Below are 21,062 nucleotides of genomic sequence, written 5' to 3' on the forward strand. Positions count from 1 at the left end.
GATAAGACACTGCTCAGACTAGGTTTTAGGATGATGATAAGACACTGCTCAGAGTAGGTTTTAGGATGATGTTAAGACACTGCTCAGAGTAGGTTTTAGGATGATGTTAAGACACTGCTCAGAGTAGGTTTTAGGATGATAAGACACTGCTCAGAGTAGGTTTTAGGATGATAAGACACTGCTCAGAGTAGGTTTTAGGATGATGTTAAGACACTGCTCAGAGTAGGTTTTAGGATGTTAAGACACTGCTCAGAGTAGGTTTTAGGGTGATGATAAGACACTGCTCAGAGTAGGTTTTAGGATGGTGTTAAGACACTGCTCAGAGTAGGTTTTAGGATGATGTTAAGACACTGCTCAGAGTAGGTTTTAGGATGATGTTAAGACACTGCTCAGAGTAGGTTTTAGGATGATAAGACACTGCTCAGAGTAGGTTTTAGGGTGATGATAAGACACTGCTCAGAGTAGGTTTTAGGATGGTGATAAGACACTGCTCAGAGTAGGTTTTAGGATGGTGTTAAGACACTGCTCAGAGTAGGTTTTAGGATGATAAGACACTGCTCAGAGTAGGTTTTAGGGTGATGATAAGACACTGCTCAGAGTAGGTTTTAGGATGATAAGACACTGCTCAGAGTAGGTTTTAAGATGATAAGACACTGCTCAGAGTAGGTTTTAGGATGTTAAGACACTGCTCAGAGTAGGTTTTAGGATGATAAGACACTGCTCAAAGTAGGTTTTAGGATGATGTTAAGACACTGCTCAGAGTAGGTTTTAGGATGATAAGACACTGCTCAGAGTAGGTTTTAGGATGATAAGACACTGCTCAGAGTAGGTTTTAGGATGATGAGACACTGCTCAGACTAGGTTTTAGGATGATGATAAGACACTGCTCAGAGTAGGTTTTAGGATGGTGTTAAGACACTGCTCAGAGTAGGTTTTAGGATGATAAGACACTGCTCAGACTAGGTTTTAGGATGATGATAAGACACTGCTCAGAGTAGGTTTTAGGATGATGTTAAGACACTGCTCAGAGTAGGTTTTAGGATGATGTTAAGACACTGCTCAGAGTAGGTTTTAGGATGATAAGACACTGCTCAGAGTAGGTTTTAGGATGATAAGACACTGCTCAGAGTAGGTTTTAGGATGATGTTAAGACACTGCTCAGAGTAGGTTTTAGGATGTTAAGACACTGCTCAGAGTAGGTTTTAGGGTGATGATAAGACACTGCTCAGAGTAGGTTTTAGGATGGTGTTAAGACACTGCTCAGAGTAGGTTTTAGGATGATGTTAAGACACTGCTCAGAGTAGGTTTTAGGATGATGTTAAGACACTGCTCAGAGTAGGTTTTAGGATGATAAGACACTGCTCAGAGTAGGTTTTAGGATGATGATAAGACACTGCTCAGAGTAGGTTTTAGGATGATAAGACACTGCTCAGAGTAGGTTTTAGGATGTTAAGACACTGCTCAGAGTAGGTTTTAGGGTGATGATAAGACACTGCTCAGAGTAGGTTTTAGGATGATAAGACACTGCTCAGAGTAGGTTTTAGGATGTTAAGACACTGCTCAGAGTAGGTTTTAGGATGATAAGACACTGCTCAGAGTAGGTTTTAGGATGATGATAAGACACTGCTCAGAGTAGGTTTTAGGATGATGTTAAGACACTGCTCAGAGTAGGTTTTAGGATGATGTTAAGACACTGCTCAGAGTAGGTTTTAGGATGATGATAAGACACTGCTCAGAGTAGGTTTTAGGATGATAAGACACTGCTCAGAGTAGGTTTTAGGATGATGATAAGACACTGCTCAGAGTAGGTTTTAGGATGATGTTAAGACACTGCTCAGAGTAGGTTTTAGGATGATGATAAGACACTGCTCAGAGTAGGTTTTAGGATGATGTTAAGACACTGCTCAGAGTAGGTTTTAGGATGATAAGACACTGCTCAGAGTAGGTTTTAGGATGATAAGACACAGCTCAGAGTAGGTTTTAGGATGGTGATAAGACACTGCTCAGAGTAGGTTTTAGGATGGTGTTAAGACACTGCTCAGAGTAGGTTTTAGGATGATAAGACACTGCTCAGAGTAGGTTTTAGGGTGATGATAAGACACTGCTCAGAGTAGGTTTTAGGATGGTGTTAAGACACTGCTCAAGGTAGGTTTTAGGATGGTGATAAGACACTGCTCAGAGTAGGTTTTAGGATGATAAGACACTGCTCAAAGTAGGTTTTAGGATGATGTTAAGACACTGCTCAGAGTAGGTTTTAGGATGATAAGACACTGCTCAGAGTAGGTTTTAGGATGATAAGACACTGCTCAGAGTAGGTTTTAGGATGATGAGACACTGCTCAGACTAGGTTTTAGGATGATGATAAGACACTGCTCAGAGTAGGTTTTAGGATGGTGTTAAGACACTGCTCAGAGTAGGTTTTAGGATGATAAGACACTGCTCAGACTAGGTTTTAGGATGATGATAAGACACTGCTCAGAGTAGGTTTTAGGATGATGTTAAGACACTGCTCAGAGTAGGTTTTAGGATGATGTTAAGACACTGCTCAGAGTAGGTTTTAGGATGATAAGACACTGCTCAGAGTAGGTTTTAGGATGATAAGACACTGCTCAGAGTAGGTTTTAGGATGATGTTAAGACACTGCTCAGAGTAGGTTTTAGGATGTTAAGACACTGCTCAGAGTAGGTTTTAGGGTGATGATAAGACACTGCTCAGAGTAGGTTTTAGGATGGTGTTAAGACACTGCTCAGAGTAGGTTTTAGGATGATGTTAAGACACTGCTCAGAGTAGGTTTTAGGATGATGTTAAGACACTGCTCAGAGTAGGTTTTAGGATGATAAGACACTGCTCAGAGTAGGTTTTAGGGTGATGATAAGACACTGCTCAGAGTAGGTTTTAGGATGGTGATAAGACACTGCTCAGAGTAGGTTTTAGGATGGTGTTAAGACACTGCTCAGAGTAGGTTTTAGGATGATAAGACACTGCTCAGAGTAGGTTTTAGGGTGATGATAAGACACTGCTCAGAGTAGGTTTTAGGATGATAAGACACTGCTCAGAGTAGGTTTTAAGATGATAAGACACTGCTCAGAGTAGGTTTTAGGATGTTAAGACACTGCTCAGAGTAGGTTTTAGGATGATAAGACACTGCTCAAAGTAGGTTTTAGGATGATGTTAAGACACTGCTCAGAGTAGGTTTTAGGATGATAAGACACTGCTCAGAGTAGGTTTTAGGATGATAAGACACTGCTCAGAGTAGGTTTTAGGATGATGAGACACTGCTCAGACTAGGTTTTAGGATGATGATAAGACACTGCTCAGAGTAGGTTTTAGGATGGTGTTAAGACACTGCTCAGAGTAGGTTTTAGGATGATAAGACACTGCTCAGACTAGGTTTTAGGATGATGATAAGACACTGCTCAGAGTAGGTTTTAGGATGATGTTAAGACACTGCTCAGAGTAGGTTTTAGGATGATGTTAAGACACTGCTCAGAGTAGGTTTTAGGATGATAAGACACTGCTCAGAGTAGGTTTTAGGATGATAAGACACTGCTCAGAGTAGGTTTTAGGATGATGTTAAGACACTGCTCAGAGTAGGTTTTAGGATGTTAAGACACTGCTCAGAGTAGGTTTTAGGGTGATGATAAGACACTGCTCAGAGTAGGTTTTAGGATGGTGTTAAGACACTGCTCAGAGTAGGTTTTAGGATGATGTTAAGACACTGCTCAGAGTAGGTTTTAGGATGATGTTAAGACACTGCTCAGAGTAGGTTTTAGGATGATAAGACACTGCTCAGAGTAGGTTTTAGGATGATGATAAGACACTGCTCAGAGTAGGTTTTAGGATGATAAGACACTGCTCAGAGTAGGTTTTAGGATGTTAAGACACTGCTCAGAGTAGGTTTTAGGGTGATGATAAGACACTGCTCAGAGTAGGTTTTAGGATGATAAGACACTGCTCAGAGTAGGTTTTAGGATGTTAAGACACTGCTCAGAGTAGGTTTTAGGATGATAAGACACTGCTCAGAGTAGGTTTTAGGATGATGATAAGACACTGCTCAGAGTAGGTTTTAGGATGATGTTAAGACACTGCTCAGAGTAGGTTTTAGGATGATGTTAAGACACTGCTCAGAGTAGGTTTTAGGATGATGATAAGACACTGCTCAGAGTAGGTTTTAGGATGATAAGACACTGCTCAGAGTAGGTTTTAGGATGATGATAAGACACTGCTCAGAGTAGGTTTTAGGATGATGTTAAGACACTGCTCAGAGTAGGTTTTAGGATGATGATAAGACACTGCTCAGAGTAGGTTTTAGGATGATGTTAAGACACTGCTCAGAGTAGGTTTTAGGATGATAAGACACTGCTCAGAGTTGGTTTTAGGATGATAAGACACAGCTCAGAGTAGGTTTTAGGATGATAAGACACTGCTCAGAGTAGGTTTTAGGATGGTGATAAGACACTGCTCAGAGTAGGTTTTAGGATGATAAGACACTGCTCAGAGTAGGTTTTAGGGTGATGATAAGACACTGCTCAGAGTAGGTTTTAGGATGGTGATAAGACACTGCTCAGAGTAGGTTTTAGGATGGTGTTAAGACACTGCTCAGAGTAGGTTTTAGGATGATAAGACACTGCTCAGAGTAGGTTTTAGGGTGATGATAAGACACTGCTCAGAGTAGGTTTTAGGATGATAAGACACTGCTCAGAGTAGGTTTTAAGATGATAAGACACTGCTCAGAGTAGGTTTTAGGATGTTAAGACACTGCTCAGAGTAGGTTTTAGGATGATAAGACACTGCTCAAAGTAGGTTTTAGGATGATGTTAAGACACTGCTCAGAGTAGGTTTTAGGATGATAAGACACTGCTCAGAGTAGGTTTTAGGATGATAAGACACTGCTCAGAGTAGGTTTTAGGATGATGAGACACTGCTCAGACTAGGTTTTAGGATGATGATAAGACACTGCTCAGAGTAGGTTTTAGGATGGTGTTAAGACACTGCTCAGAGTAGGTTTTAGGATGATAAGACACTGCTCAGACTAGGTTTTAGGATGATGATAAGACACTGCTCAGAGTAGGTTTTAGGATGATGTTAAGACACTGCTCAGAGTAGGTTTTAGGATGATGTTAAGACACTGCTCAGAGTAGGTTTTAGGATGATAAGACACTGCTCAGAGTAGGTTTTAGGATGATAAGACACTGCTCAGAGTAGGTTTTAGGATGATGTTAAGACACTGCTCAGAGTAGGTTTTAGGATGATGATAAGACACTGCTCAGAGTAGGTTTTAGGAAGATGATAAGACACTGCTCAGAGTAGGTTTTAGGATGGTGTTAAGACACTGCTCAGAGTAGGTTTTAGGATGTTAAGACACTGCTCAGAGTAGGTTTTAGGATGATAAGACACTGCTCAGAGTAGGTTTTAGGATGATAAGACACTGCTCAGAGTAGGTTTTAGGATGATAAGACACTGCTCAGAGTAGGTTTTAGGATGATGATAAGACACTGCTCAGAGTAGGTTTTAGGATGATAAGACACTGCTCAGAGTAGGTTTTAGGATGTTAAGACACTGCTCAGAGTAGGTTTTAGGGTGATGATAAGACACTGCTCAGAGTAGGTTTTAGGATGATAAGACACTGCTCAGAGTAGGTTTTAGGATGTTAAGACACTGCTCAGAGTAGGTTTTAGGATGATAAGACACTGCTCAGAGTAGGTTTTAGGATGATGATAAGACACTGCTCAGAGTAGGTTTTAGGATGATGTTAAGACACTGCTCAGAGTAGGTTTTAGGATGATGTTAAGACACTGCTCAGAGTAGGTTTTAGGATGATGATAAGACACTGCTCAGAGTAGGTTTTAGGATGATAAGACACTGCTCAGAGTAGGTTTTAGGATGATGATAAGACACTGCTCAGAGTAGGTTTTAGGATGATGTTAAGACACTGCTCAGAGTAGGTTTTAGGATGATGATAAGACACTGCTCAGAGTAGGTTTTAGGATGATGTTAAGACACTGCTCAGAGTAGGTTTTAGGATGATAAGACACTGCTCAGAGTTGGTTTTAGGATGATAAGACACAGCTCAGAGTAGGTTTTAGGATGATAAGACACTGCTCAGAGTAGGTTTTAGGATGATGTTAAGACACTGCTCAGAGTAGGTTTTAGGATGTTAAGACACTGCTCAGAGTAGGTTTTAGGATGATGTTAAGACACTGCTCAGAGTAGGTTTTAGGATGATAAGACACTGCTCAGAGTTGGTTTTAGGATGATAAGACACAGCTCAGAGTAGGTTTTAGGATGATAAGACACTGCTCAGAGTAGGTTTTAGGATGGTGATAAGACACTGCTCAGAGTAGGTTTTAGGATGATGTTAAGACACTGCTCAGAGTAGGTTTTAGGATGTTAAGACACTGCTCAGAGTAGGTTTTAGGATGATGTTAAGACACTGCTCAGAGTAGGTTTTAGGATGATAAGACACTGCTCAGAGTTGGTTTTAGGATGATAAGACACAGCTCAGAGTAGGTTTTAGGATGATAAGACACTGCTCAGAGTAGGTTTTAGGATGGTGATAAGACACTGCTCAGAGTAGGTTTTAGGATGGTGTTAAGACACTGCTCAGAGTAGGTTTTAGGATGATAAGACACTGCTCAGAGTAGGTTTTAGGGTGATGATAAGACACTGCTCAGAGTAGGTTTTAGGATGATAAGACACTGCTCAGAGTAGGTTTTAAGATGATAAGACACTGCTCAGAGTAGGTTTTAGGATGTTAAGACACTGCTCAGAGTAGGTTTTAGGATGATAAGACACTGCTCAAAGTAGGTTTTAGGATGATGTTAAGACACTGCTCAGAGTAGGTTTTAGGATGATAAGACACTGCTCAGAGTAGGTTTTAGGATGATAAGACACTGCTCAGAGTAGGTTTTAGGATGATGAGACACTGCTCAGACTAGGTTTTAGGATGATGATAAGACACTGCTCAGAGTAGGTTTTAGGATGGTGTTAAGACACTGCTCAGAGTAGGTTTTAGGATGATAAGACACTGCTCAGACTAGGTTTTAGGATGATGATAAGACACTGCTCAGAGTAGGTTTTAGGATGATGTTAAGACACTGCTCAGAGTAGGTTTTAGGATGATGTTAAGACACTGCTCAGAGTAGGTTTTAGGATGATAAGACACTGCTCAGAGTAGGTTTTAGGATGATAAGACACTGCTCAGAGTAGGTTTTAGGATGATGTTAAGACACTGCTCAGAGTAGGTTTTAGGATGATGATAAGACACTGCTCAGAGTAGGTTTTAGGAAGATGATAAGACACTGCTCAGAGTAGGTTTTAGGATGGTGTTAAGACACTGCTCAGAGTAGGTTTTAGGGTGATGTTAAGACACTTCCAAGACAAACTCTGATCCAGGAGTAAAATCAACCAACTAAAAGTTAATATCAGCTGGTCGTCACGACAGTTGGAGGTACCGCAAAGGAAAGATGGTGATGACGCTCATTGACACCGTTGCAAATGATGGGGATTAACCAATCACGATGAGGCATCGCCAGCTGTGAACTCTACAGCACAGTGAATGTGACTGTGCATCAAATGTTGTAATGGTCAAACGTTTGGCGTGCGTCACCTTTAAAAAAACAAAACAATTCTGATGGTTGTTAGAAGCGAAATGTTGATAATATTATCGTTCTATCAACACACTCGTCACTTCCGTTCAACAACCCTAAATCTCTTCGGCACAGTAGGTTTCAAGTCACTTGCCAATAATGTTCGAAAGGTTTATCACTTCCATCGAACACAATCAATGTTAACATAAGCCTTAGATGCCTTCAACTGCCCAATTTATAGGCATGCCCAATTTATAATATTTTTAACAACAGGATATTGAGCCCCAAAGAGATAACATGATGTAGGTTGATTAAATACTCAAAATAAAAAATATGTGATTATTTATTAGTGGCTAGTGGTTGTATGTAAATATTTAGGCATCAGTGGGAGCTGCTGAGGGGAGGAGGGCTCATACTAATACCTGGAATGGAGCGAATGGAATGGCATCAAACACATGTGTTTTGTATTTGACACCATTCCACCTATTCCGCTCCAGCCATTACCACGAGCCCGTCCTCTCCAATTAAGGTGCCACCCGCCTCCTGTGTTAGGCATACCATGTGAAATAGGCTTCATATGAAGTGAAAAGCACAAAGAGATGCTGTTGCATGTAGCTTGAACCTTACTGCTGTTTCCATGGTGACTGTTTATCACATAGTTTACCATCACTTCATTGTCCATTTATCAGACCTGGGATAACTATAGTTTTAACTATGCTTTGTGGAAATAAAATAAACAAATTCCCAGGGGAAGTGACTACAACTATTTGAACACAGATCCCCCCCAAGAAATTACTACTTTTTAAAACTTTTTGAATAGAGATCTCAGTAAGTAACTACATTTCAGAAACCATTGGATTGGCTGCCTACAACTAATGACAGGGCTAAATCTCCATGTTGGATTGGCTGTCTTCTACTAATGACAGGGCTGTATCTACATGGATTGGCTGTCTACTACTAATGACAGGGCTGTATCTACATGGATTGGCTGTCTACTACTAATGACAGGGCTGTATCTACATGTTGGATTGGCTGTCTACTACTAATGACAGGGCTGTATCTACATGTTGGATTGGCTGTCTACTACTAATGACAGGGCTGTATCTACATGGATTGGCTGTCTACTACTAATGACAGGGCTGTATCTACATGGATTGGCTGTCTTCTACTAATGACAGGGCTGTATCTACATGGATTGGCTGTCTACTACTAATGACAGGGCTGTATCTACATGTTGGATTGGCTGTCTACTACTAATGACAGGGCTGTATCTACATGTTGGATTGGCTGTCTACTACTAATGACAGGGCTGTATCTAGAACTGCATGTTGGATTGGCTGTCTTCTACTAATGACAGGGCTGTATCTACATGTTGGATTGGCTGCCTACTACTAATGACAGGGCTGTATCTACATGTTGGATTGGCTGTCTTCTACTAATGACAGGGCTGTATCTACATGGATTGGCTGTCTACTACTAATGACAGGGCTGTATCTACATGTTGGATTGGCTGTCTTCTACTAATGACAGGGCTGTATCTACATGTTGGATTGGCTGTCTACTACTAATGACAGGGCTGTATCTGCATGTTGGATTGGCTATCTTCTACTAATGACAGGGCTGTATCTACATGGATTGGCTGTCTACTACTAATGACAGGGCTGTATCTACATGTTGGATTGGCTGTCTACTACTAATGACAGGGCTGTATCTACATGGATTGGCTGTCTACTACTAATGACAGGGCTGTATCTACATGGATTGGCTGTCTTCTACTAATGACAGGGCTGTATCTACATGGATTGGCTGTCTACTACTAATGACAGGGCTGTATGTAGAACTGCATGTTGGATTGGCTGTCTACTACTAATGACAGGGCTGAATGTAGAACTGCATGTTGGATTGGCTGTCTACTACTAATGACAGGGCTGTATCTACATGGATTGGCTGTCTACTACTAATGACAGGGCTGTATGTAGAACTGCATGTTGGATTGGCTGTCTTCTACTAATGACAGGGCTGAATGTAGAACTGCATGTTGGATTGGCTGTCTACTACTAATGACAGGGCTGTATCTACATGTTGGATTGGCTGTCTACTACTAATGACAGGGCTGTATCTAGAACTGCATGTTGGATTGGCTGTCTTCTACTAATGACAGGGCTGTATCTACATGGATTGTCTGTCTTCTACTAATGACAGGGCTGTATCTACATGTTAGATTGGCTGTCTTCTACTAATGACAGGGCTTTATCTAGAACTGCATGTTGGATTGGCTGTCTTCTACTAATGACAGGGCAGTATCTACATGTTGGATTGGCTGTCTTCTACTAATGACAGGGCTGTATCTACATGTTGGATTGGCTGTCTTCTACTAATGACAGGGCTGTATCTACATGTTGGATTGGCTGTCTACTACTAATGACAGGGCTGTATCTACATGTTGGATTGGCTGTCTTCTACTAATGACAGGGCTGTATCTACATGGATTGGCTGTCTACTACTAATGGCAGGGCAGTATCTACATGGATTGGCTGTCTACTACTAATGACAGGGCTGTATCTACATGTTGGATTGGCTGTCTACTACTAATGACAGGGCTGTATGTAGAACTGCATGTTGGATTGGCTGTCTTCTACTAATGACAGGGCTGTATGTAGAACTAAATGTTGGATTGGCTGTCTACTACTAATGACAGGGCTGTATCTACATGGATTGGCTGTCTACTACTAATGACAGGGCTGTATCTACATGGATTGGCTGTCTACTACTAATGACAGGGCTGTATCTACATGTTGGATTGGCTGTCTTCTACTAATGACAGGGCTGTATCTACATGGATTGGCTGTCTACTACTAATGACAGGGCTGTATCTACATGTTGGATTGGCTGTCTACTACTAATGACAGGGCTGTATGTAGAACTGCATGTTGGATTGGCTGTCTACTACTAATGACAGGGCTGTATCTACATGTTGGATTGGCTGTCTTCTACTAATGACAGGGCTGTATCTAGAACTGCATGTTGGATTGGCTGTCTTCTACTAATGACAGGGCTGTATCTACATGTTGGATTGGCTGTCTACTACTAATGACAGGGCTGTATCTAGAACTGCATGTTGGATTGGCTGTCTTCTACTAATGACAGGGCTGTATCTACATGTTGGATTGGCTGTCTACTACTAATGACAGGGCTGTATCTACATGTTGGATTGGCTGTCTACTACTAATGACAGGGCTGTATCTAGAACTGCATGTTGGATTGGCTGTCTTCTACTAATGACAGGGCTGTATCTGCATGTTGGATTGGCTGTCTTCTACTAATGACAGGGCTGTATCTACATGTTGGATTGGCTGTCTACTACTAATGACAGGGCTGTATCTACATGTTGGATTGGCTGTCTTCTACTAATGACAGGGCTGTATCTAGAACTGCATGTTGGATTGGCTGTCTTCTACTAATGACAGGGCTGTATCTACATGTTGGATTGGCTGTCTACTACTAATGACAGGGCTGTATCTACATGTTGGATTGGCTGTCTACTATTAATGACAGGGCTGTATCTGCATGTTGGATTGGCTGTCTTCTACTAATGACAGGGCTGTATCTACATGTTGGATTGGCTGTCTACTATTAATGACAGGGCTGTATCTGCATGTTGGATTGGCTGTCTTCTACTAATGACAGGGCTGTATCTAGAACTGCATGTTGGATTGGCTGTCTTCTACTAATGACAGGGCAGTATCTACATGTTGGATTGGCTGTCTTCTACTAATGGCAGGGCTGTATGTAGAACTGCATGTTGGATTGGCTGTCTTCTACTAATGACAGGGCTGTATGTAGAACTACATGTTGGATTGGCTGTCTACTACTAATGACAGGGCTGTATCTACATGGATTGGCTGTCTTCTACTAATGACAGGGCTGTATGTAGAACTGCATGTTGGATTGGCTGTCTTCTACTAATGACAGGGCTGTATGTAGAACTAAATGTTGGATTGGCTGTCTACTACTAATGACAGGGCTGTATCTACATGGATTGGCTGTCTACTACTAATGACAGGGCTGTATCTACATGGATTGGCTGTCTACTACTAATGACAGGGCTGTATCTACATGGATTGGCTGTCTACTACTAATGCCTGGGCTGTATCTACATGTTGGATTGGCTGTCTACTACTAATGACAGGGCTGTATCTACATGGATTGGCTGTCTACTACTAATGACAGGGCTGTATGTAGAACTGCATGTTGGATTGGCTGTCTTCTACTAATGACAGGGCTGTATGTAGAACTAAATGTTGGATTGGCTGTCTACTACTAATGACAGGGCTGTATCTACATGGATTGGCTGTCTACTACTAATGACAGGGCTGTATCTACATGGATTGGCTATCTACTACTAATGACAGGGCTGTATCTACATGGATTGGCTGTCTACTACTAATGACAGGGCTGTATCTACATGTTGGATTGGCTGTCTACTACTAATGACAGGGCTGTATGTAGAACTGCATGTTGGATTGGCTGTCTTCTACTAATGACAGGGCTGTATGAAGAACTGCATGTTGGATTGGCTGTCTATCTGAACATTTTGTAAACGTCCATCCTCCTAAATATCAATGTCCCCAGGTGTACATAATCAAGTCAAACCAATGATTTTTTGTACAGATAAATATAAATATTGTGTGACGCCCAACTTCTGTATGACTCTTTCAGAATGCCACTAATAAGGTAGAAATCTGTAATTAATTTAATGAGACCTGAAAAATACTGCAGAGAAATTCAAAGCCATTTGCAAATATTGCAAACAGCAAGTTGGATGTTTAGCAAAAACTACTTTGAACCTATTTGTCCATCTGAGAGTAGGTGTTCTTGTTTCAAACACACACTATACCATCTTTAAAGTAATAGTTTCATGTAGGCCTACCCCTGCGTTATGTTTTGAAAACAGTCGGAGAGTAGGTGTTCTTGTTTCAAACACACACTATACCATCTTTAAAGTAATAGTTTCATGTAGGCCTACCCCTGCGTGATGTTTTGAAAACAGTCGGAGAGTAGGTGTTCTTGTTTCAAACACACACTATACCATCTTTAAAGTAAAAGTTTCATGTAGGCCTACCCCTGCGTGATGTTTTGAAAACAGTCGGAGAGTAGGTGTTCTTGTTTCAAACACACACTATACCATCTTTAAAGTAATAGTTTCATGTAGGCCTACCCCTGCGTGATGTTTTGAAAACAGTCGGAGAGTAGGTGTTCTTGTTTCAAACACACACTATACCATCTTTAAAGTAAAAGTTTCATGTAGGCCTACCCCTGCGTGATGTTTTGAAAACAGTCGGAGAGTAGGTGTTCTTGTTTCAAACACACACTATACCATCTTTAAAGTAATAGTTTCATGTAGGCCTACCCCTGCGTGATGTTTTGAAAACAGTCGGAGAGTAGGTGTTCTTGTTTCAAACACACACTATACCATCTTTAAAGTAAAAGTTTCATGTAGGCCTACCCCTGCGTTATGTTTTGAAAACAGTCGGAGAGTAGGTGTTCTTGTTTCAAACACACACTATACCATATTTAAAGGAATAGTTAGAATACAAACTAACATGACACTTAATAGCCATATTTTGTTACTGTTAGCGTTCTCAGTAACACTTAGCATTAAACTGTTCTGGGGCCTGTGTAATGAAAAGGGAAGTACATTTTATTAGCATGTTTTTACATATTACTTTGGTAATAGCATTTTAATTGCGTAGCAATGAGCTGAGAGATTTGGTAAGAGGAATAGTGACTGTTCCTTATTCCAGTTATGTCATAACTCCGTTATTATATCATTATAAAGACATTTACAAAGTCCTATGTAGTAATGACATCATTGTGTAATCATCACAAAGTCACTCCACATATACAGAAACTTAATGTCCAGTGTTACTGTATTACCTTTTGTCTCAGTCATTAAGAAAATATATTTGTTACTCATTTTGAAGCTGCAAAAGTGGTCTCCTCTAATGTTGAGAAGATTCCATGTATTTCATTCTAGGCTATAGGCCAAACCACGTGTTTATGATTATATATTTATTCAACTAACTGTTGTCGTTTTTGGTTCTTCATCAAATATTTGTCAGTCATCAGATAATGTTCTGTTTTTTTTCAAATAACTTCCATATATTCAAAATACTTTCAAATAAAATGTGGTTTTCTGCGACGTGGATTTGAATATCAAATAGTTAGTTTCAGTTGAAACTCTTTATAAACTGTATTAGACTACCTAGTGTATTTTAAAGTTGGTATTTTTAAATAAACTACAAAATACAAGTATTTTCTTCCCTGGTCTGGTTGGTTTTACCACCTCTAGAGAGTGCAGCATCCACTCCACTCCCCAACCCTAACCCCTCCTCCATCCTAACCCCGCCTCCATCCTAACCCCTCCTCCATCCTAACCCCTCCTCCATCCTAACCCCTCCTCCATCCTAACCCCTCCTCCATCCTAACCCCTCCTCCATCCTAACCCCTCCTCCATCCTAACCCCGCCTCCTCCCAACCCTAACCCCTCCTCCATCCTAACCCCGCCTCCATCCTAACCCCTCCTCCATCCTAACCCCGCCTCCATCCTAACCCCGCCTCCATCCTAACCCCTCCTCCTCCCAACCCTAACCCCTCCTCCATCCTAACCCCGCCTCCATCCTAACCTCTCCTCCATCCTAACCCCTCCTCCATCCTAACCCCTCCTCCATCCTAACCCTTCCTCCATCCTAACCCCTCCTCCATCCTAACCCCTCCTCCATCCTAACCCCTCCTCCATCCTAACCCTAACCCCTCCTCCATCCTAACCCCTCCTCCATCCTAACCCTAACCCCTCCTCCATCCTAACCCCGCCTCCATCCTAACCTCTCCTCCATCCTAACCCCTCCTCCATCCTAACCCCTCCTCCATCCTAACCCCTCCTCCATCCTAACCCTTCCTCCATCCTAACCCCTCCTCCATCCTAACCCTTCCTCCATCCTAACCCCTCCTCCATCCTAACCCCTCCTCCATCCTAACCTCTCCTCCATCCTAACCCCTCCTCCATCCTAACCCTTCCTCCATCCTAACCCCTCCTCCATCCTAACCCCTCCTCCATCCTAACCCTTCCTCCATCCTAACCCCTCCTCCATCCTAACCTCTCCTCCATCCTAACCCCTCCTCCATCCTAACCCTTCCTCCATCCTAACCCCTCCTCCATCCTAACCTCTCCTCCATCCTAACCCCTCCTCCATCCTAACCTCTCCTCCACCCTAACCCCTCCTCCATCCTAACCCCGCCTCCACCCTAACCCCTCCTCCATCCTAACCTCTCCTCCATCCTAACCCCTCCTCCATCCTAACCCCGCCTCCATCCTAACCCCGCCTCCATCCTAACCCCTCCTCCATCCTAACCCTTCCTCCATCCTAACCCCTCCTCCATCCTAACCCCTCCTCCATCCTAACCCCTCCTCCATCCTAACCTCTCCTCCATCCTAACCCCGCCTCCATCCTAACCCCTCCTCCATCCTAACCCCTCCTCCATCCTAACCCCTCCTCCATCCTAACCTCTCCTCCATCCTAACCCCTCCTCCATCCTAACCCCGCCTCCATCCTAACCCCTCCTCCATCCTAACCCCGCCTCCATCCTAACCCCTCCTCCATCCTAACCTCTCCTCCATCCTAACCCCTCCTCCATCCTAACCCCGCCTCCATCCTAACCCTTCCTCCATCCTAACCTCTCCTCCATCCTAACCCCTCCTCCATCCTAACCCTTCCTCCATCCTAACCCCTCCTCCATCCTAACCCCGCCTCCATCCTAACCCTGCCTCCATCCTAACCCCTCCTCCATCCTAACCCTTCCTCCATCCTAACCCCTCCTCCATCCTAACCTCTCCTCCATCCTAACCCCTCCTCCATCCTAACCCTTCCTCCATCCTAACCCCTCCTCCATCCTAACCCTTCCTCCATCCTAACCCCTCCTCCATCCTAACCTCTCCTCCATCCTAACCCCTCCTCCATCCTAACCCCTCCTCCATCCTAACCATAACCCCTCCTCCATCCTAACCCCTCCTCCATCCTTACCCCTCCTCCATCCTAACCCCTCCTCCATCCTAACCATAACCCCTCCTCCATCCTAACCCTAACCCCTCCTCCATCCTAACTCCTCCTCCACCCCCCTCCCTACCCACTCCTCCTCCCAACCCTAACCCCTCCTCCATCCTAACCCCGCCTCCATCCCATCCTCCTCCCTACCCTCTCCTCCTCCCAACCCTAACCCCTCCTCCTCCTCCCAACCCTAACCCCTCCTCCTCCCAACCCTAACCCCTCCTCCTCTCAACCCTAACCCCTCCTCCTCCCAACCCTAACCCCTCCTTCTCCCAACCCTAACCCTAACCCCTCCTCCATCCCAACACTAACCCCTCCTCCTTCCAACCCTAACCCCTCCTCCTCCCAACCCTAACCCCTCCTCCTCTCAACCCTAACCCCTCCTCCTCCCAACCCTAACCCCTCCTCCTCCCAACCCTAACCCCTCCTCCTCCCAACCCTAACCCCTCCTCCATCCCAACACTAACCCCTCCTAATCCCAAACCTAACCCCTCCTCCTCCTCCCAACCCTAACCCCTCCTCCTCCCAACCCTAACCCTTACTCTCTCCTCTTTTACATGCAATTCATCAGCTGAAATAGGATAATCCATAAATGACACAACAACACACCCTGTTATCTGGTGTGATCCATATTAAATGACACAACAACACACCCTGTTATCTGGTGTGATCCATATTAAATGACACAACAACACATCCTGTTATCTGGTGTGATCCATATTAAATGACACAACAACACACCCTGTTATCTGGTGTGATCCATATTAAATGACACAACAACACATCCTGTTATCTGGTGTGATCCATATTAAATGACACAACAACACATCCTGTTATCTGGTGTGATCCATATTAAATGACACAACAACACACCCTGTTATCTGGTGTGATCCATATTAAATGACACAACAACACATCCTGTTATCTGGTGTGATCCATATTAAATGACACAACAACACACCCTGTTATCTGGTGTGATCCATATTAAATGACACAACAACACACCCTGTTATCTGGTGTGATCCATATTAAATGACACAACAACACATCTTGTTATCTGGTGTGATCCATATTAAATGACACAACAACACATCCTGTTATCTGGTGTGATCCATATTAAATGACACAACAACACACCCTGTTATCTGCTGTGATCCATATTAAATGACACAACAACACATCCTGTTATCTGCTGTGATCCATATTAAATGACACAACAACACATCCTGTTATCTGGTGTGATCCATATTAAATGACACAACAACACACCCTGTTATCTGGTGTGATCCATATTAAATGACACAACAACACATCCTGTTATCTGGTGTGATCCATATTAAATGACACAACAACACATCCTGTTATCTGGTGTGATCCATATTAAATGACACAACAACACATCCTGTTATCTGGTGTGATCCATATTAAATGACACAACAACACATCCTGTTATCTGGTGTGATCCATATTAAATGACACAACAACACATCCTGTTATCTGGTGTGATCCATATTAAATGACACAACAACACATCCTGTTATCTGGTGTGATCCATATTAAATGACACAACAACACATCCTGTTATCTGGTGTGATCCATATTAAATGACACAACAACACATCCTGTTATCTGGTGTGATCCATATTAAATGACACAACAACACACCCTGTTATCTGGTGTGATCCATATTAAATGACACAACAACACATCCTGTTATCTGCTGTGATCCATATTAAATGACACAACAACACATCCTGTTATCTGGTGTGATCCATATTAAATGACACAACAACACACCCTGTTATCTGGTGTGATCCATATTAAATGACACAACAACACATCCTGTTATCTGGTGTGATCCATATTAAATGACACAACAACACACCCTGTTATCTGGTGTGATCCATATTAAATGACACAACAACACATCCTGTTATCTGGTGTGATCCATATTAAATGACACAACAACACACCCTGTTATCTGGTGTGATCCATATTAAATGACACAACAACACATCCTGTTATCTGGTGTGATCCATATTAAATGACACAACAACACATCCTGTTATCTGGTGTAATCCATATTAAATGACACAACAACACATCCTGAAACAAACCGGTTAATTTCTGTGGCTTGTATTTCTCAAAGCTTCAGTGGAGAGATGAGATATCTAGTGCCACTAAACACATACTCTGACTCTGACCAATGGACATTTTAATATTAGCAAAAGTGAAATGTCAGTGAGTGAGACTCATAGGCTGGAGGTGTCTATAGATGGCTGATTAAACACTTAGCAGTGATGATGGCGTTTAGGGAGATGACACGGCTTGAGACTAAACTGCGTCCAAAATGGGACCCTATTCCCTATGTAGTGCACTACTTTAGACCAGCACCCTATTCCCTATGTAGTGCACTACTTTAGACCAGCACCCTATTCCCTATGTAGTGCACTACTTTAGACCAGCACCCTATTCCCTATGTAGTGCACTACTTTAGACCAGCACCCTATTCCCTATGTAGTGCACTACTTTAGACCAGAGACCTATTCCCTATATAGTGCACTACTATTGACCAGGGCCCTATTCCCTATGTAGTGCACTACTATTGACCAGGGCCCATGGTTTTGTGCACTATAGAGGCAATAGGGTGACATTTGGGATGTTGGTTGAGGGGCACCAGCCTGAATGACAATGTGTCAGGGTTCTGGGAGGGCAGGAGAGAGGAGACGTAGAGAGATGACAGTGATGTCAGTCTAACAGGAAACATGTCTGTTTAGCCAGATAATCCATCAGTCTCTATACTATTAGTCCATCAGTCTATATACTATTAGTCCATCAGTCTCTATACTATTAGTCCATCAGTCTCTATACTATTAGTCCATCAGTCTCTATACTATTAGTCCATCAGTATCTATACTATTAGTCCATCAGTCTCTATACTATTAGGCCATCAGTCTCTATACTATTAGTCCATCAGTCTCTATACTATTAGTCCATCAGTCTCTATACTATTAGTCCATCAGTCTCTATACTATTAGTCCATCAGTATCTATACTATTAGTCCATCAGTCTCTATACTATTAGGCCATCAGTCTCTATACTATTAGTCCATCAGTCTCTATACTATTAGTCCATCAGTCTCTATACTATTAGTCCATCAGTCTCTATACTATTAGTCCATCAGTCTCTATACTATTAGTCCATCAGTCTATATACTATTAGTCCATCAGTATCTATACTATTAGTCCATCAGTCTCTATACTATTAGTCCATCAGTATCTATACTATTAGTCCATCAGTCTCTATACTATTAGGCCATCAGTCTCTATACTATTAGTCCATCAGTCTCTATACTATTAGTCCATCAGTCTCTATACTATTAGTCCATCAGTCTCTATACTATTAGTCCATCAGTCTCTATACTATTAGTCCATCAGTCTCTATACTGTTAGTCCATCAGTCTATATACTATTAGTCCATCAGTATCTATAATATTAGTCCATCAGTCTCTATACTATTAGTCCATCAGTCTCTATACTATTAGTCCATCAGTCTCTAATCTATTCGTCCATCAGTCTCTAATCTATTAGTCCGTCAGTCTCTAATCTATTAGTCCATCAGTCTCTAATCTATTCGTCCATCAGTCTCTAATCTATTAGTCCATCAGTCTCTAATCTATTCGTCCATCGGTTTCTATACTATTAGTCCATCAGTCTCTAATCTATTTGTGCATCAGTCTCCATACTATTAGTCCATCAGTCTCTATACTATTAGTCCATCAATCTCTAATCCATTCGTCCAGCAGTCTCTATACTATTAGTCCACCAGTCTCTAATCTATTAGTCCATCAGTCTCTAATCTATTAGTCCATCAGTCTCTATACTATTAGTCCATCAGTCTCTATACTATTAGTCCATCAGTATCTATACTATTAGTCCATCAGTCTCTATACTATTAGGCCATCAGTCTCTATACTATTAGTCCATCAGTATCTATACTATTAGTCCATCAGTCTATATACTATTAGTCCATCAGTCTCTAATCTATTAGTCCATCAGTCTCTATACTATTAGTCCATCAGTCTCTATACTATTACTCCATCAGTCTCTATACTATTAGTCCATCAGTCTCTATACTATTAGTCCGTCAGTCTCTATACTATTAGTCCATCAGTCTCTATACTATTAGTCCATCAGTCTCTATACTATTAGTCCATCAGTCTCTATACTATTAGTCCATCAGTCTCTATACTATTAGTCCATCAGTCTCTATACTATTAGTCCATCAGTCTCTATACTATTAGTCCATCAGTCTATATACTATTAGTCCATCAGTCTCTAATCCATTAGTCCATCAGTATCTATACTATTAGTCCATCAGTCTCTAATCTATTAGTCCATCAGTCTCTATACTATTAGTCCATCAGTTTCTATACTATTAGTCCATCAGTCTCTGTACTATTAGTCCATCAGTCTCTAATCTATTAGTCCATCAGTCTCTAATCTATTAGTCCATCAGTATCTATACTATTAGTCCATCAGTCTCTATACTATTAGTCCATCAGTCTCTATACTATTAGTCCATCAGTCTCTATACTATTAGTCCATCAGTATCTATACTATTAGTCCATCAGTCTCTATACTATTAGTCCATCAGTATCTATACTATTAGTCCATCAGTCTCTATACTATTAGTCCATCAGTCTCTATACTATTAGTCCATCAGTCTCTATACTATTAGTCCATCAGTATCTATACTATTAGTCCATCAGTATCTATACTATTAGTCCATCAGTCTCTATACTATTAGTCCATCAGTCTCTATACTATTAGTCCATCAGTCTCTATACTATTAGTCCATCAGTCTCTATACTATTAGTCCATCAGTCTCTATACTATTAGTCCATCAGTATCTATACTATTAGTCCATCGGTCTCTATACTATTAGTCCATCAGTCTCTAATCTATTAGTCCATCAGTATCTATACTATTAGTCCATCAGTCTCTATACTATTAGTCCATCAGTCTCTATACTATTAGTCCGTCAGTCTCTATACTATTAGTCCATCAGTCTCTATACTATTAGTCCATCGGTCTCTATACTATTAGTCCATCAGTCTCTATACTATTAGTCCATCAGTATCTATACTATTAGTCCATCGGTCTCTATACTATTTGCTAAGCTAGTGGGCATGAGGAGGGGCCGGTTTGTTTAACATTAACCTAACGTCTCTGTCTTTTTTGTCAGCAGGGAGTAACAGTTACCTAACGTCTCTGTCTTGTCTGTCAGCAGGGATTTGTTCTGCCTCTCTCTTCTGCTGTCCTGTGCGGCCGTACTACCATGAGCACTTCTACTCCATCCACAGGTA

General features: G+C 41.9%; 1 protein-coding gene across 8 annotated transcripts in view; it reads left to right on the top strand.

The window, feature by feature from the left end:
• Window positions 1-21,062, top strand: part of LOC110524924 (polypyrimidine tract-binding protein 3-like) — a 116,855-nt gene that overhangs the window by 26,514 nt on the left and 69,279 nt on the right. For 4 of the 8 annotated variants that reach the window (XM_036976560.1, XM_036976565.1, XM_036976563.1 and 1 more), the window contains exon 2: window positions 20,987-21,059. In XM_036976560.1, coding sequence (XP_036832455.1) covers window positions 20,987-21,059 — 73 coding nt within the window. Of the gene's footprint in view, window positions 1-20,983; window positions 21,060-21,062 lie in introns of those variants that run through there. The other 4 variants (XR_005051597.1, XM_036976559.1, XM_036976562.1 and 1 more) reach the window with 2 other exon arrangements.

Source organism: Oncorhynchus mykiss, chromosome 5, assembly GCF_013265735.2.
Source record: "Oncorhynchus mykiss isolate Arlee chromosome 5, USDA_OmykA_1.1, whole genome shotgun sequence".
In the NCBI taxonomy this organism is placed as follows: Eukaryota; Metazoa; Chordata; class Actinopteri; order Salmoniformes; family Salmonidae; genus Oncorhynchus; species Oncorhynchus mykiss.